Source organism: Patagioenas fasciata, chromosome 7 (genome assembly GCF_037038585.1).
Source record: "Patagioenas fasciata isolate bPatFas1 chromosome 7, bPatFas1.hap1, whole genome shotgun sequence".
NCBI classification, from domain to species: domain Eukaryota; kingdom Metazoa; phylum Chordata; class Aves; order Columbiformes; family Columbidae; genus Patagioenas; species Patagioenas fasciata.
In genome coordinates, this window is record NC_092526.1 from 15,686,738 (window position 1) to 15,704,101 (window position 17,364).

General features: G+C 44.5%; 1 protein-coding gene across 20 annotated transcripts in view; it reads right to left on the reverse strand.

Moving 5' to 3' along the window:
- Window positions 1–17,364, reverse strand: part of BIN1 (bridging integrator 1) — a 99,847-nt gene that overhangs the window by 54,231 nt on the left and 28,252 nt on the right. For all 20 annotated transcript variants that reach the window (XM_065840479.2, XM_065840480.2, XM_071810879.1 and 17 more), the window contains exon 2: window positions 2,471–2,551. In XM_065840479.2, the coding sequence (XP_065696551.1) occupies window positions 2,471–2,551 (81 nt within the window). The remainder of the gene's footprint in view (window positions 1–2,470; window positions 2,552–17,364) is intronic.

Genomic DNA, 17,364 nt, shown 5'->3' on the forward strand with positions numbered 1-17,364 from the left:
AGGTGTAAGGGCTGCCACCAGCCTCCCACTCTGTCTCTCCAGCGAGTATTTCAAACACAAGAGAAGCGAAGCCAGAGCTTGGCACACCTTGGGATGTGGCTGTGTGGCACCTTTGCAGCCAGCCTCTTGCTTCCAGGTCTGCGAGGACTATTTCCAGGACAGACCTTGTTCCTTCGCCTGAACACAAGTGACACTGTGAAAGGGAAGGAGAGGGGAGCCTTCAAATGAACTTTTTGGGAGGTTAATTGCCAAAGATAATCTGTCATGAGGGAGTAATATAATAGCCAGTTCTGCTGCTTGTCGAGCCTTCAAGAGAAACAGACAAGATCTCTAGAAGTGTAGTTATGTCCAGTTCATTTGTCATGCAGCAATTCCACCTGTCTGAGCTAAAAAGCTCTTGCCATTCAGAGATCTCAGAGCAGTGCTCTTATATGAGCCTGAATGGACAAGGAGCTGGGAAGTACAATGCTTTCCTCTCTATCCACTCAACCACCATTTGAGAGAACCAGAAGACCTCTTGGTTGAAAATGAACAAGTAATTTTTAGACCTGCTCTCCATTCATCAACAGCCCACGTATGGAACTCCTCATTAGAGTCAGAGGAGCCTCTAATCAAGCAGCAAACAAGGCCACTGCCTGGTCACAGCCCCACCAGTTCCACAGGACAGCTGTTCTGTCACAAGCCTGCAGCACATTCAGCTTCCCTCCAGACTCCATTCCCCTCTGGAGCAGACTTGGTAAGGGAAGGTCACAGAAATCTCACACGTACCTACACTACACACATATATCGTACATGTAAAAATAAAAATGAGTGCGTACACATGCGCATATAGTTGAAGTTTTTCTCCCCAGTCTGCTTGGCATCATGATAACCTCTCAGACCTGGATATCCTAACAATCCAGCTAACTCTTATTTACAGTTTGCCCTGTAAAACAGGCATTGTTATTTTAGTAATAGGGAGACTGAGTGCCAAAGCAAAACCAACAGACCCCAAACATCAAAGGCAGAGCAGTCTCCAGCTCCTTTGATAAATTATTTGGAGAATTTTAGTTCATGGCCTGCCCCTACAAAATGAGAAAAGAAATCCAGCTGTAAAAAGGCAGTGGTTCTTTAATAGGCTTCTCAGTGCACCACTGGAACTTGTGGCTCTGGAAACTGAAAAGCCATTCCAGACAGCCAGATCAAGATGTCTGGATTTGAGGTTTTTAGAATTTCTCCTTTTAAAAGGCTATTTCCTGATTGCTGATACTTAAAAATGATACAGAAAAGTCACTCCTGGTAATGTCATGTCATTGGAAAGAAGCCAAACTGGATTCCTCTTTGTACAAGACAATATCATTGGTCAACATGCTAGAGAGATGTTACATGAACTTCTGTAGCAACTGCTACTATTGCTGCCAAGAAAATGGGCATCAGTCTCCAGGAATCTCCAGGCAGCTCCAGTTAGACATAAGTCAAAGTCAGACTGAAAGATTGTAATTATATTCTGCTGGGGTGAATCCCTTCTCAGCTGGTTTTGCGACACATAAGCACATCTGCTGAGGCTTAACAGACACGACACAGCTGCTGCTAACAGCTCCAGAAAAAGGTCCTGAGTATGTCAGGGCACAAAGGAACTAGAAGATTTCTTCAGCACCACCTGAGCTCTGGTGTGGCATGCATTTCCTGACGTGAAACATAAACACCACTTTCCTCAACACCAAGCACTCCAGTGCAAATCCCCTGGAGTAACTGACATTTTCCTCTCCTCTGTGTGGCTGAAAACTCCAGATTAAAAAAAAAAAAAAAAAAAAACCACACACACAAAAAAACCACACACACCCAGTTCAAGATATAAACTGACTGTTGTTTAAGCATAAGGGTGGGGGAAAATTGCTCCACTGTTAAAATATTTTTGTGTGCTAAACCATAGGGCTGAAGCAGACACGCGAAAGAACAGTGACTCAGGCCTGACACAGTGAATAAGCGAGGATGGGGAGGAAGTCAGACTTAGGTCTTAGCCACAGAAGGATGTTCCCTTTTCACTATTTGCTTTCTTCGTCTCTTTCGCTCTCCACTGCCCTTGGGAAACTGAATCTGCCTTGTTCCATTTGATTTTTTATTCCTAATCTGTTTCTCATCCTATCCAACTTTGTTCTTTGTTCTTTGGCCTCTGCTTCCAGCCCAGCATTGAAAAATTACATTACAAAGCAGCTTCTAGCTGAACGAAGTGTTCTGGTTGAACTATTTATTTTCCTAAACTTGGGTCTAGACAACTATTATTTTTCAGCATATACTCTCACTGACTCCATGATAGGGACACTGGAAGACACAGTGTAATTTCTCATAAGTAAACAGCTATGAGTTGTGGGTCACTTCAATAGGTCTATGGCATCATTTAATTTAATAGGCTTTAATTGCATATTGCAGCAGATGACTGGAAGCTAAGACTGAAACCCAGGGTGTAATTGCATATCACAAATTATCTTACCAGCTGTTTGTTGAAGTTCTGCACGCACTGTTCGAACTGCTCATCTTTTGTTTCATCTGCTTTCCCAAGCTTCTGAAGGACCTGCAGAAAGAGAGGAGAAATACAGGAGACTTCAAACAGAGAAAGCAAAGCAGAGACAAAGAAAGTTGCAAGTTTTTGCTCACTAGGCTGAAAGAACAGAAGTTCAGAAGTCTCCATTATTCTTGTACTCAGAATTTTCAGAATATTTCATAGTCATAGTTTGAAAAACAACTTACAGATGAATCAGGATAAACTCAGACCTTTTATACTTTGCTGTGCCCAAGAGCATGACTGAGGTTTGTCTTTCACTGGCCTGATGCTTTTTGCAGACAAGGCAATAGCAACCCAGCAGTTTATCTCCTGGATCGGCAAGAAACAAACCACATCCCTAATATGCCTTGTGCTGTGTGGTTACACTAATCCTGATTTAACACTGGTCTCTGGTCCACACAGGGTTTTTGCTCCCAGAACAGCTAGACTACCCCCACAGAGAGCCATGCAGAGACCTCCTTAGAGAGAGAAGGTGGCCGGAACAGTAAACGTCCCACTTCCTTTCCACCTTTCCTCACTATGCTCATGCTTGGCAGGAGCTGGCTGTTGATACCAGCAGGGGACCTCACACCATGAGTCTATGTGGCACTCAGTCTGTGTGTCACATCTGAGAGTGCCAGCAGCCAGCCCTGTTCCTCTCACCCCCTCCCTGCTCAGCACAGCTCTCAACAGCCTGTATAAAAATCCTTATCAGACTACTTCCCTTATCACACTTCTCTCTTAATGATCTCTCCATGCAGCTAAGTGGACTGTTCCTGAGCTTTGATCAAAGCATTCCATTTTCTGGGTAGGAAAGTAGGTCCATCAGAAGCAGGCTGAGCAAACCGCAGCTGTGGAAGAGGGCAGCAGTTACTTCATGCCCCAAGCAACTCCAGCAGCAGGGAGATGAGGATGTAAAGCTGTAGCTGGTTAAGCTCTATTACAACATCTTGGTTAATGGAAAATAAAACCTAACCACAAAAAAAAATGGGGAAAAAAAAAAAAGAAAAAAAAAAAAAAAAAAAAAAAAAAACAAACAACACACACCACTTGTCTCACAGTGCCAGTAAAACAGAGAAAGGCCCACCTCATCCTCAGTCACAGGAGGTTTTGGAGAGCCAGAGGTGAGCTACAAAGGGTGCTGAGGAAATATCTTTAAAAGCAAGGGATTCCTGAGTGCCAAGAGCATGACTGCCCAAGAGGCAGAAAGCACTGGAAAGCTGAAGTCTCTCTTGCTCTGCTGAGCACATCAGTCCTTCAGCCACAGGTCTTGGCCATCATGTTCAGCCTGTCTTAGAGAGAAGAGGGTCAAGAAGCAAAAGCAGGTGCATGTTACTGCTATCAGGTCTATAGGAATGCCACTAGTAAGTGTCTCCAGACCAAATGCTCTAAGGGACCGCCCGGTAGCCCTAACAGCCCCCTGAACCAGCTTCCTCCAGCTCCCCTTGCTACTCACAGATCTTCTCAGAGGATTTTTCCCCTGCAGGGCAGGGATCAGCCTTTCACGTTCAGTCCCAAAATGGTATTGAGAAGGTCCATGCAACATGATGTAAAATAAAATAGAATATTTTCAGTTGGAAGGGACCTACCATGATCATCTAGCCAATGCACCTACTGGCCCACTCTCATCTTTTTACACAGCCAAGGTAGAGGACACTTATGTTTATTTGGCTCATCTCTGTTCCCCTGTCCCCCATATACACATAGACATTCCCAGTTCACTCCTGACCACAAAAACTGACTCTAGCCCTAGACATGATAAATTAGTGCCATCATTGAGCACCCAGCTCGTAAATCCCCTAATTTAGACTGGGACTGAATGTCTAGGAGGGAATCGCTGTTCTTCATTCTCCCTCTGTTCAACAGTCTCTCTTCACTGCCAGTAATCGCTGAGGTATCCAAGTCTCAGCAAAAGCGGGGGAAAGGACACATACACATAAAGACTGATCTCTTTGTGACCAAGGGCTGAACCAAAAACCTCCAGAGTCAGAAGCATAACTTTCTACAGCACAAGCAACAGCAGCAAGCAGTGCAGCTACAAGCACCCAAAGTGCTTCGTAAACCTGTCTATGTAACAGGACATAGAGAACATGAATATTCTCTTCTTCCTCTCAGCCTTGGCACAGAAGAGCTTGTTGGAGAGCAGAAGAAGCAACACTGGTTGGACAGGCAGAGTCCTGTACACCAGCCACTGGTGCCTCCTTTGCTCATCTGCTCTAGTGAAGGAGAGTACACATCACAGCAATGCTGCTGCCAAGGCTGCACATTTCTCTGCCATGGCAGCAGGAGAGAAGGATTCAGTATGGCCTCATCTTTCTCATCAGGTGGAAAGGTGATCCTCTTCCAGAAAGGATGCTGCTCAAAGGCCCTGTGTTCTGCTGTACTCCCCTAGGCTACTCAGCCTATGGAGCACAATTTCCCACTCGCTGGGTGACTTCCTAGATGTCCAAAGAGCCACAAGGCCAATAGCACCCAACACAATAAATAACAATCAAGTATGCAAGCTGCAAATTCCAAAGCAGAATGATGCTCCCAATGTGCAGATCAATAGAATTCTTGGGGACACAAAGCAGCTTTCTATGGGGCAATGCATCTGTCTGGCTAGTCAGAAGATGAAATGCTTTCAGGCCTGGAGGGGAGGGAAGGAGACTGTTTAACTGGGAGGAATCTGGAGTATGTCATCAGGGTCAAAGGTTTAGAACAGCCTCCAAGCTTCCTGGTGTAAAACACTGAACAGCACCCACAGACTACTCATTGTGGTGGCTGAACTCCTGCTTCCCACATGTCCAAGAACCTAATCTGTAGTTCCACTGCTCCTTTGGGGACAAGAATACAGAGTCTGGGGTCATCCATCCAGCTGGAAAGATCTTTGTTCCACCGCGGTGAGGTGCTCTGCACAAGTCCTGCAAAACGCTGGGCACTGGAAAGGGCTCTAACTCACAGCCTGCCTCCAAGGAAAAGACTTCTGCTGCAACAGCGATGCCCAGATGAGGAGCAGCTCTGAGTGATGGGGAGAAGTAACAAGAAACCCTGCGCTTTGCCACAGGAGTGACATGGGGTGGGTGAAACAGGATTTGAGGATACCAGCAGAGGAACAAGACAAGGAAAACAAAACTATTTATGAGAGGGTGAGAGAAGTGAATCCCTGGCTACAACAAAAGACCTGCTCTTGCTTCCTACACTCTTCCCCCGTCTGCTAGATGATGGCTCGTGCCCCACATCTGCTGGCCCTATAGGCGAGTCCCAGCCATACAGCCCACTCTGATCCCTTCATTACTCAATATAACACAGCAGAGAGACAACAGCCCTGGGCTGCAGCTGGGCAGAGTTTATCTTCTCATATCACTCTCCCTCAAAAACAGACCTGCCCCATGCAAGCAGTGCAGCAGTCAAACCCTAAGGTCATATGAACAGCACTAAATGATGGCTTCACAAGGCTGGCCCTCAAGCCCACTCCCATCTAACAGCCATGTAGGCAAGTTGTACTAACAAATCCCTCTGGGCCCCTAAGTCAGCCAGATGTGGAGCAGACGGCCCTGGGTGTGCTGCTGACCGCAGGCATGTCTGTGCTCACTGCTAATAGCCCGTGAGCTCACAGGACCAGTCCCCTCCCCGGGCTGGTACGTGCCGTCATAGGTCAGGCTATTCCGGGTGAGCCACGGCTGCTCCCTCCCTTCCCCTGCAATGGTCTTTAATCCTTCAGCTTGCTGCAAAGCCAGATAAAGTTCAGATGGAAACTTCAGGCTCTTTGATAGCTATTAATGGAGCAGATTTACCAGGGTAAGAGTCAGGACTCCACTGCAGCTCCCAAATCTCAGGGCAGATCAGAGATGGTGTGATCTGTCAGCTGCTGTCTGGAGACAAACCACACCAGGCAGAGGGCATGGATCTGGCATTTAAAAGATTAAGAAGCAACTATGGCTAGGCTCCTTGATCTGCCCTTGACCTGAGAAGTCCTGGCCCTGCATAAGGAAAGGGACCATTTCAAGAGGGTACAAGCTTAACGTGAAGGAGGGAATAATTCTGCATGAATCCCACAAACCACTTTGTGGGATGGATTTCAGAGTGGGCTTCAATGGGTTTTCAGTCTTGGCTTACTACGGATTCACTATGACAAGATGGGGATGTCATCATAGCCAATGTTTTTGGCCTCAGGCACCAGACCCATTTGGACACTTAAACACCATTTTCCAGTGTTGCTCAGAAACGAGGTCTCTTCCAACAATTAGCTAGATCTGCAGGTACTTTGCGTTTCTCAAACTAGAATCACAGGCACCTGACCAACTACTGCAGCATCTCCAAACAGAGCCAAATTCCACCCATGGAGCCTCAGTTTTACTTGCATTTGAATAAAAGAAACAAGAAACAAGAAGATACGGACTGAAGTTTTAAAAGCACTTTAAGATGCCAGGAGGCAAGATGCTATTAACAAATAAGTAAATGAACACATTCCTTTCATATCATGGATGCATTTGTCATCTACTGTTGCAGGTAGAACTATTTGCAGGAAGTTCTGAAATTATACACTTTGAGAAGTGAGATAACACAGAACAAGTGACAGAGAAATCTGGAAAACCTCTGTATCAGAGATCTGGCATTCTGCTAGCACTGGTCAGGCAAGTAACGGCATGAAACAGCCTTTAAAACCAACATATTTTCCCATCAGCGGGGGAAGGTTGCTTAGGAAAATCCAAGTTGCAGGTTTTTCTCAATAGCAAGACTAAGATTCACAGGATAACTGGGCATTTAGGTAACCACCACTGTTTTGTAGGACTCAAAGGGAAGCATCTCATCTGGCTGCAGTCTACCCTCTTTTTTCAGGTGTCCAGGAGGAAGCATTCCCACAGGGCAAACCCCTGCACTGCTTAGCATAGCATCTCCCATGCTCTTCTCCTTTGAGCACCAGACATAAGAAATTAAGATCTGGAGATCAGCCCTGTGACCACCAAACTCTGATGAGGAACAGAAATCACCATTAAGGACAAATACTTGCCAGCAGAGCAGCAGCAGTGGGCATCAAGAAGCAGTATCAGACCAACTAAAACACGGTTCTTCTTTGCTCTGAAAAGCAACTGTAATAGATTCACATTTATGCTTTCTAATAGAGAAATATACCCCAGATGCCTAATGTATCCACAGTTCCCACTCAGCACCTTCCTTAGCTCTCTTCTGAAGTATCGATGACACAACAAAAGCCCTGAAAACCCAAATATTCACAGCAAACACCATGAAAATCCATCATGTGAACCTAATAAAACTCTACTTTTCGTGGCATGGGTCACCCATGCCAAAGACCAGTTTAGAGCCTGCACGTGATGAGTAGGAAGGCAAAAAATAAATGCAGCTGTGGATCCCAAAGAGAGCTAAATCTGCATATGAAACAGTGAATTTAGGGTGGTTCAGCCCTGATGAATGGAGCGTCATTAAGCCCACAGCCAGAGCACATACAGCTTGAGCCCTGCAGGTCCACTTCTTACTCCCCACTCTATCAGAGAAGGGGTTGGAGTTACATCTTACTGATATGAGCCTCATGCTCCTAAATCACTCCATATCCTGGCCCCTCCACCCCTCAAAAACAATGCCTCTGACTTTCACTGTATTTGCCAAATCCAGTGCATTATCTCCAACTGCCAACTGGGCACAAAGCCAGTAAATACTGTGACTAATTTTGAATTGCAACAAATTGGCATGTGCCAACGGGTCAGCTAGGAACAGAACAAATAGATCTTTGATCTCAGGTCGCTGCCTGTTTGTCCATGGAGGACATTATAATCGGAAGAGGGAGAGAAAGTGTCCAAGTCAGATGGAAAGCACAAAGCCACATAACTCAATGAGGTACAAGCAAAGGAAGTTTCATAGGCTTTTTTAAGCCTGGTTTGTTTTCTACCCAAATGAAATGTGACTTGCTCAGCGAAGTAGATTTGTACTCATGGAATAATTTGGTTTTTGCACTCAGATTCAGAGAGAAAAGCAGGACCAGAAGCGGGAGTCCTGCTCCCAGTCCCGCCCTCCCTGCAGCAGGGCACGTCCTCCTGCCCTCCACCCCTGCCTCTAGGCTGGTTTTGGGGACAGCCTGGCTTTTCTCATGCAAGCTTGGCACAATTAAGTCTTTCTTTGAAACAATTAGACAAAGGAGGATGGGGGTGGAGAGGAATAAACACCAAACATGTTCATTTCAAGTTAAGAAAATTATTCCCGTGGCTGAGCGATCAGCAAGACCAAGACCCAGATCACTAGAATATGGGAAAGAGCAATTTCACACTTGGCGCAGACAGAGTGGTTCTTGTTTGCTTCTTACTTGCTGACAAGGTTCAACAGACTCTGCAAAAACAGGGCTAATTGCCAGGCTAAGAGTTGGGAAATCAGGGTTCAATACTCAATTTTACTAGAGACTTCCTGAATGACCTAGAAAATCCATGTCCAATGTCACATCCATCCAACTGTGAAGAGGAGTGGTTGTTCAGCAGGTTGCAGAGTCAAAATTATCCCTGGCATCCCCAGCTGGCAAACAGGAAAGAGAGGTGCACGGAGGTGAGGTGACCAGTTTTGAGTACTCAGCTCAAGGCACATTGAGTTTGATTTTCACAGGTGTCCCTCTAATTAAAGTCTGTGAGAGTTTGCATGCTTAGCCATATTCTAAAACGCAATCTGACTAGGGAAAAAACCCAAACAACTAAAAATACAAATTTTCTCAGCATATTTTGGTGTTGAAGTTTCAGAACATCCCCTAACGATATGCTAACAATGAAGAATCTAAATCATTAGAATAGATTGCTTAGAGATCCTTTGATAATTAAAGACTTTTAAATAAGTTAAATAAGCATCTCGAGTGCGAGTTAAGCTGGATTGATCCCACTCCACATAGGGGATGGACCTTGTAAGGCCCTTCCAAAGCCAGTCTTCCCAAGTCCTGAAGATGACAGCAACAGGTCAATCATTTTGTCTCTGAACAAATACTCTCCTTCCTTCCTCCATATCAGTCTGAAGAGTAACATATATCCAAGCGTGACTAAATAATAATGGCATATAGAGCCTATAATCAAAGAAGCAGGTCACCTTGCCTAACTTGCACTATATGGCAAAATTTCTGTAGAAGCAAGAGTCACAATGCAGCCTTGAAGGCTCAACTAAAATATCTGCCTCTGGCAACTACTAAAGAGCAGCCTCACCGAGATCTGCACCTTCAGGACAAGTGTTGAGCTTATTGTGACTTCATGTGGTCACATTGGTTCATCCTTCTTCCTCACTCTGTAGTCAATAGGGAAAGAAATAGGAGCTCCACTTTCGCATTTTGAATTATCTTCTGGAGAAAACTGCTTCCCCATAATTGGTTCAGAGGGAGTTCAAGGCAACAAGTTTCACCAGGCTGTAATTAGCATCTTAAGAATACACCCCTGTTTCTGACCATGCCAGCTATAAGACAAGATGTAGAAACAAGCACAGCAAGTGCAGGACGTTTCTCAAGTCTGGAGGCTTGGAGTGATGGTCACCTTATTCTTAAGGCTGAGACATAAATAGTGAATAATATCCCCAAGAAGGGGGTACAAAAAGGACCTGTCACACTTTTGAAGCTCCATGTTGCACCATGCCCATCTAAGAATGCCTGCTTTATTTCAGCATTTTCCTTTGAGGACACTGCTGAAGACTCCTGTTTTTATGTGAAGCATAAAAGGAGGATTGTTTGGCTGCAGCAGATTTGTCTATAGCAGTTGCCATCCTCCATCCAAACTCGGAGGCCTTTCTTGAAGCAACTGCAGGGTACAAGCCTATAGCGATGGCCCTATGGGGACAAGCTATTTGTAACTGTACCACGTGCTTCACATCCAAGACCTCCAGCAAATCAAAGTTACTTTGCTCAGTTTCTCCCCATGGGGGTCAGCCAGCAAGTATCCACCAGAAATGGATACAAATACACAGCTTCTACACTGAAACATCTCAAAAACATTTAGAAACTTGTTAATCAATACTACTACAGGGAGAAAAACACTTTCGTATTTGTATTCTCTGTTCTGTAAAGGTACTTATATTATTTCAGGATATTAATTACGAAGACTAACTGTAGAAAGGTTGTGAAATCTTTCACTCTGAAGACTTTTTCTCCTGTGCTTGGCTCCCTTCAGGGAAACTTTTCTCAAGCTACAGACTATCAAACAAGGGATTCACATCAGTCATAGTACTGGTTATCAAACAGCACATCATTACACATAGTACATCATTAGCAGGTGTCCCTATACTACAGGTAAATGCAATGAGAAGAATTGGGGATAACCCTCAGACTTGTTCAGCCCAGGACAGCCGGCAAGGAGTGGGAGAAAGCTGTTGGCACTTCAGCTCTTCATGTCAGCTGGTCTCCCATGTCCACCCCACAGCCTAAAGATAAGGATTGGAGCTGTAGCGCAACAGAGGGGTGACAAAATTGCAAAGTGCACCCAAGGTCCAGAGACTCACATTCCTCCCACACACTGAGCCTTGCAGGTCTCAGGCTGTTCCTGCACCTGGAGCTCCAGAAGCTGGTTCCCATGCTCTGCTAGAACTTCTGTTTTGCTTTGCAAGTCAGAATTGCCATGCCCATGGGCAGAGCCCTGTCCTCAAGGTAAAGAGCCTTTTGAACACACATCCAGAACCCAAATTAATCTTCTGCAGTAGGAAAAAGGCCAGGGTGATTGTCATTACCAAGGTTACCTCGTCCTCTGTTTCTACTACTCTCTGCATCTGCAATAATATCTGCTGACTCCATTCCCTGTCTCAGCAAGACCAATATCTCTGAGGACCAGGATAAATAGCCTTTTCTTTCTAGAGTAGGACCTGCAGCAGGTTCCCCCTCAGCCCCTTCCCACCCTACTGAAAGCACTCACTCCTTTCTGAGGGAGTCATGAAGTACTTTGCTTTCAATTTTCACCCTGTGACCAAATTACCTTTCTAAATTGGGCTTTGACATTTCCCTCCCTTAATGCCACTCACTCTGGGACGCCTTCACTACCGGGATCTGCTAACACTGTCTCTAACTATAGTATATTGTCAACAAGTAAACTTCAGGAAGAAAGTAGGAAGGAAAGAAAAGGAGCAGCACGATGGGACAGGCTAAAAGCTCCACACCTGGCTGGCACAAACTTCTCTGCAAAAGCCCTCCCTCTTAGAGGAAGGAGCCTGTTGAGGACCACCACCTCCTGAGCAGAACATTTTCCTTCAAAAATCAAAATTTCCTTGTTCAAAAAGGTCAAGTATGAGGACTTCAGAGGATGGAAAGAGTAACTTTGCCAGCTTCATTCTGCTTCCTACTCCCCCAAGTCAGGAGAGTAATTCCAGAAACCTCATTCTTGGATACTTATCTAAGTCAGAGGTTTCTCCTCCACCACCAAAAACTATGATAATCTGCCTACACAGCCTTCCCACGTGTTGCCTACAGGACAGCTGAAATGCTTTTTTGCAAGCTCAAGTCACATTGTTCAGGCAATAAAGTGTAACTGCTCCAAACATCAAAGATGGGAGCCAAGGTTCTGTGTGCATTCTCCTGTCCTGTCTGAAGGCAAAAACCTGTGTGCTACAAGGACTGGTTACTGTGTGGGTGCCCATGTAACTCAAGTCTTCTAAACACACCTGTATTTACCTATAAAATGTTCACATCTAAAATTCTTGTGTATTTCTATATGACACATCAAGACTTTGGGGCCAATCTGAATGACTGTAGGTGATGGCCTACAGAAGATGCTGAAGAAATGGTCTAGAGACCTGGAGTAACTCACTCACACACATACTATCACATTAATTTAGTCTGTCCACAGGCTATACCAGCTGCATCAAAGAAGGCTTGTCAGCATTCATTAACACACTGATGAACCCATGAAAGGTTATGCAAACTGTTATCAAAAACAAAGCCATAATACTCCAGCACATTATACAGAATAATTCTGACTTAATGTCCAAAGTCTTTCTACTTGTATATTTTATTCAGCCAGTTCACAGGTTTCAGAAAGATAAATTCTCCAAAAGAAGGCAGAACCTGGCAAACCCTTATGATCTAGAAATAAGCAGTTGTATATTTAAAACACTAAGTTAAAAACCCACTGAGAAGCCTAAAATCTCCAGTCTCCAAATGTCTTAACATTACTTGTTTCTTCTCTTTGCATGTAACTATGGGTTGCTACTTAAGGAAAGCCTGGGAACCCACTTATCTACAACTCTCAGCACTGGGAATCAACTGTCCAAGGCCTGTGCATTGAAAAATCAAAACCAAGACATGGCTGCAATTTGTATTTTAGTTAGTACTCACCAGAGAACTGGGTTTCTGTCAGTAATTAGGGTGGTTCCAAAACAGCTGTCTGCTGACCAGTTTCCACAATTCTCTTCTCTCCTGGGCATAGGCTTGAGTACTCCTTTGTTTCTTTAATCTACCACACTGCCTGGAGCACTCAAGCAACAAGCTAGCAGGTTCTATCTCACTTTTATCCAAAAACTTCCTGCTTACAGCAGGAGTATCCCTCAGGCTACTACAAGATAGTTGTTTTTTAGCCTCCCATCTTAGACCATTCAAGTACCTCACACCCAATGCCATTTGGCAAGTGTCACCCAAGGAGGCAGGAAACCCAGGTGAAACCTCTCACCCACCCGTCCTGCCTCCAGCGGCCTCTGCTCCCTGCAACACCCTCCAGCTCCCTGCTACTACTTCATGAGCAGTTTTGTATTCAACATGAGAAGTACTCAATCTGTGAAAACATGCATAATGCACAGAACCTTCTGAAATTTGCCTTTACAATAAATACGGGTTAAAGGAGCATCCCAGTGTTTGGTATTTTGGGGGTATTTTTTTGCTTTGATGCAGAAAGGTCCTCTTCAGTACATTCTCCTAGTTCGCAGGATCTCACCAGGGACCCAATCTAACAGATAACTTATTCTGTATCCCTTATATAAGCTTCACAGCATGCTGGCCTCCAGATAGTTTAATGAGTGCAGTACAGATACCCAGCAAGTATGGAGATGCTTTAAAAAAACATACATAGTCCTTTAGTCCTTTACCTTCTCCCAAAGGCTCACTGCTACTTCCCACGCAACGGGGCTACAATATCTGAATCTCAGCAAGTTTGATGGGTTGATTCTTGGCTTTCCACAAAACAGCAGTAGGACTTGTTCTGCAAATCAGGGTTCTGAAACCAAAGGGCACAGGAAGTGCCATGCAGCTACTCTGGGCTAATTCCAGCCTCAAACAAACTCATTAAGGAAAGAGATAAAGATGACATTCAAGCATACACAAAGCCCAGGGGCTCAGTCAATTTTTTGTGGCATCAGTTTTGGCAAAGAGCCTATAATAAACAAGATCTTTGAAGAAACAGGCAAGCTCTACTTGCACTCCCTTGCTTTTACTCCAGATGGTACTTTAAGTGAAAAAAAAAAAAAAAACCCTTGTTCATAGTACTTTTGAATGGATCCAGCTGAGTCTTAAAGAGAAAAATTAAAAAAAAAAAAAAAAACACACAAAAACACACCAATCCAAAACCCTCAAAACCCCAAACTCAGTTCTTCCTAATATCACCAGGATATATACATATATATATATATAAAAGCTACACCACATACACAATGTTCCACCTAAAATGTTACATAAAGTAATTAAAAAAAAAAATTAATCACAAATAGAATTGCTCCCCTAACAGTAGCAAGCCCAGTACTTTTATTAGCTGTCCTAGGAAAAGTTAAAAATGTGGTCAACAATGAAGACACTTCTGAAGAAATCAGCGGCTTAAGTCATACAACCAGTCCCAAGATTTTCTTAAGAGCTTAAGAACAGGTTGCCAAGCACAAGTCCTCTCCTTCCAACAGCTACCATGAACACATCCACATCAGGCAGGTTTGCTCTATTAGCTACCAGCAAGGTGAACACTGAACTTGGAGATCTTTAGAGGGGAGGTACCATGGAAAGACTAAGCTGGCTGGCCTGGCAGCAAATACTTCCATTGCTCCAAAGGTCAGATCCAGAATGCTTCACACTGTTCACCGAAAAACACAAATCAAAGGTGAAGGGCACAAGGACACTTGACATACCTGTATCAGGTACGCTACAATAACACCATTGCTTGATATGGCCGTTTGTGGAGAGCAGGACCTTTTCACACTTCACCACCTGCCTACATCAGGCACGGATTCACTGGTAGTGTGAAAGGGGCTGCGATCCACATGTTACCGGGCACGTCTGTGTGCCCACAGCAGGGAGTGATGTGAGCTCAGCTGCCCCCTCTTCCCAGCTGATCACAACTGTGTCCTCTACACAGCACTGTGCAGACCTCTCAAGCGTCTTTTTCTTATGTGGCAGAAGATGCAAAGGCCGACTCAAGAGAGCCCAGCGCAGCTGAGAACATCTCCACAGGGCAGAGAGCGTGCTGTGCTGCAGCTCTGGCACACTCGCATTGGACAACAGGGTTTTATGAGCATCGGGATCTGTGAGTTTGACATATGAAGCCAGAGAGTGGGAGAGGCATCTCGAGATGATTTTCTTTTTTTCTTTTTTCTTAAGGTGAAAGGAACAGAAAAGAGAGGGTTCCTTCATTTGCTAGAGCAGCAGCACTAAGTTTGATGAATCCTTAAACTGGGTACAGGACACAGCAAGTCAAGGAAAGTAGGTTTTCAAACTTATCCTCTCTTAAACCTTCATATGAAGATCTGCCAACCAAGGCAAAACATTAAGTGCTCCTAATTATCAATTCAGTCACTTCTGTCCTTCATTCAGTTTCCAGTTCTCAGATAACAAGACCTGATTCAAGCTCAGCAGCTTTTATTTTTGACAGCAGTTTCAGAGCTCAGTTACCAGCTTTGGACAAGAAGATTGGGTCTCTGCTTAACTCCAGGCTGGAAGACTGTTGACAGATGCTGAATATATTACAAACAAGTGGACATGACCTGTCACTCCCACAGGAGAAGGAAAAGGCACACTGAGGAAATTTTGTCACTGTAAATCAGTTGGAGGGGGGTCCATTAAAAGACCTTCAGACTGCTTTTATTCCTGCTATGGACCATACATTCAACAACATTAAGAACAGGGCCATGAAACAATACATGGGCAATTGTTTAGAACTGCTGCAAAAGATTTCAAGGAGAGCATCAAGGAGGTACATAGCTACTATGAAATAGCTCAAAAAAATCTCTTTAATCTGATGAGGTGTGAAAAATAAAAAAAATTCCCATTCCACCTTCTTCCAAGCAAGGCAGTATCAATCTACCACTCATATCTTTATAGATGTCACATGGAATACCTAGAAATCTTGGTACCATCCAATAATTAGTTACTGAAATAAGAAGATTTGTCAGATCAGGAGAGCTCTGCACCTTTAATTCACAAGAGTGCTGACGGACCAACTCCTCCCTGTCACCCACACCTCTATGTCACACCGCAGAAAATCCCAAACGCGGGCAGCCAGGATTGCTTATAACAGCACCAACACAACCACAAGCTTGGTCTGCCCTGCATCAACCCCACTGTGTGCAACCTCAAGGCAAGAGGACTTTCTTGTTCCACATTGGTTTGATTACAGAGGGATCCTGACCCTGGAGTTTTCCCCTTCAGAACTGCTGCAGTACTAATGCATTATCACACTAACAAGAATGAATCTGGACCACGTGTCTGGGTTAGCAAAGGGCAGAAGGGTTGCAAAGCACTTGGAACTGAAAATCCCCAAGTCTCCTGCAGACAAAAGAGGCAGCTCACTGAACAAATACCAAGTGACAGTGTAAAATACTGCTAGCACTGCTTATATAAGTGTGCTTTTGCAAACTTTAGGAGCAGGGAGTGAAAGAAGAGGAAACAGAGAAGAAAAGGAATGGTAAAATAAAAACTTTCCAGCAAATCTTTTCCCATCCAACCCAGGCAGCCAATTGTTGAAGGAAAGGTGGATGCAAAGACATGTGGACTGCTGACATCATGGAACAGTTCTGAATAGGTTGATGCAATCAAGTTCTCTGCCCTGATCATACATTTGCACCTTCATTTTAGGAAAAAAAAAAAAAAAAAACTATAAACATGTGGCAAATAAATTGCACATGACGTCCATGAATGGTCAAGTTCCACCAGTTTTCATAGCCCACTTTTCATTGTAATGCCAGGGGAACATAGGTGCAAATCCTCCATGCATCTAGGGGAAGATACAGAGTGTCTATGTTCAGCCCTCAGCACCAACTCTAAAAGGCAGTTCTTTCTGTTTGGCTTATATGACCTGCTGCCAGACCAGGTCTTGAAAACAGTATCAGAAGAAAATAATGTTTCCGAAAGAGTGAAGGCTTAGCAAAGGTCTGTAATAGGAAACAAATCCATTTCCCTTTAGGTCATTCACCTGAAATAGGCTTCCAAGTGATAGTGACCAAAAGCTGTTCCCACTCAACAACCACTGCACAGCATAAAGTTATGCAGAAGCTCAGGACACCTCATGCTCAGCCTGCGCTAGAAAGGATCTGCTCTCTCACTTGTACTGTGCTCCAGCACCACGGGCTTGAGGATCCAATGGGGCAGCGATGGGCTTCCCCAACACTGTTCAGCAGGGCTGAGAGGGATGTTGCCAGCTTTATTCTCCTGGGCTTGTCTGCTGTGGGGAGGAGGATTTTTCTCTTGTGGGGGGCATTCATTAACAGGAGAACCTTTTGAAAGAGTAATGTCGATGCATGGCAAGAAATTAAGTCTCAGCAGCCAGCTAAGATCACATGCTATTTCCAGATGGCTTATGCACATACATACACCCACTACAGGACATGTACACAGGTGGGCCTCAGGTTACCAGCCAATTCCAAGTGCAGCTTGCCCCAAAAAAAAAAACCCAAAACACCCCATCAAACAGACAGCCTCATAGTATGAATATTTACCACAT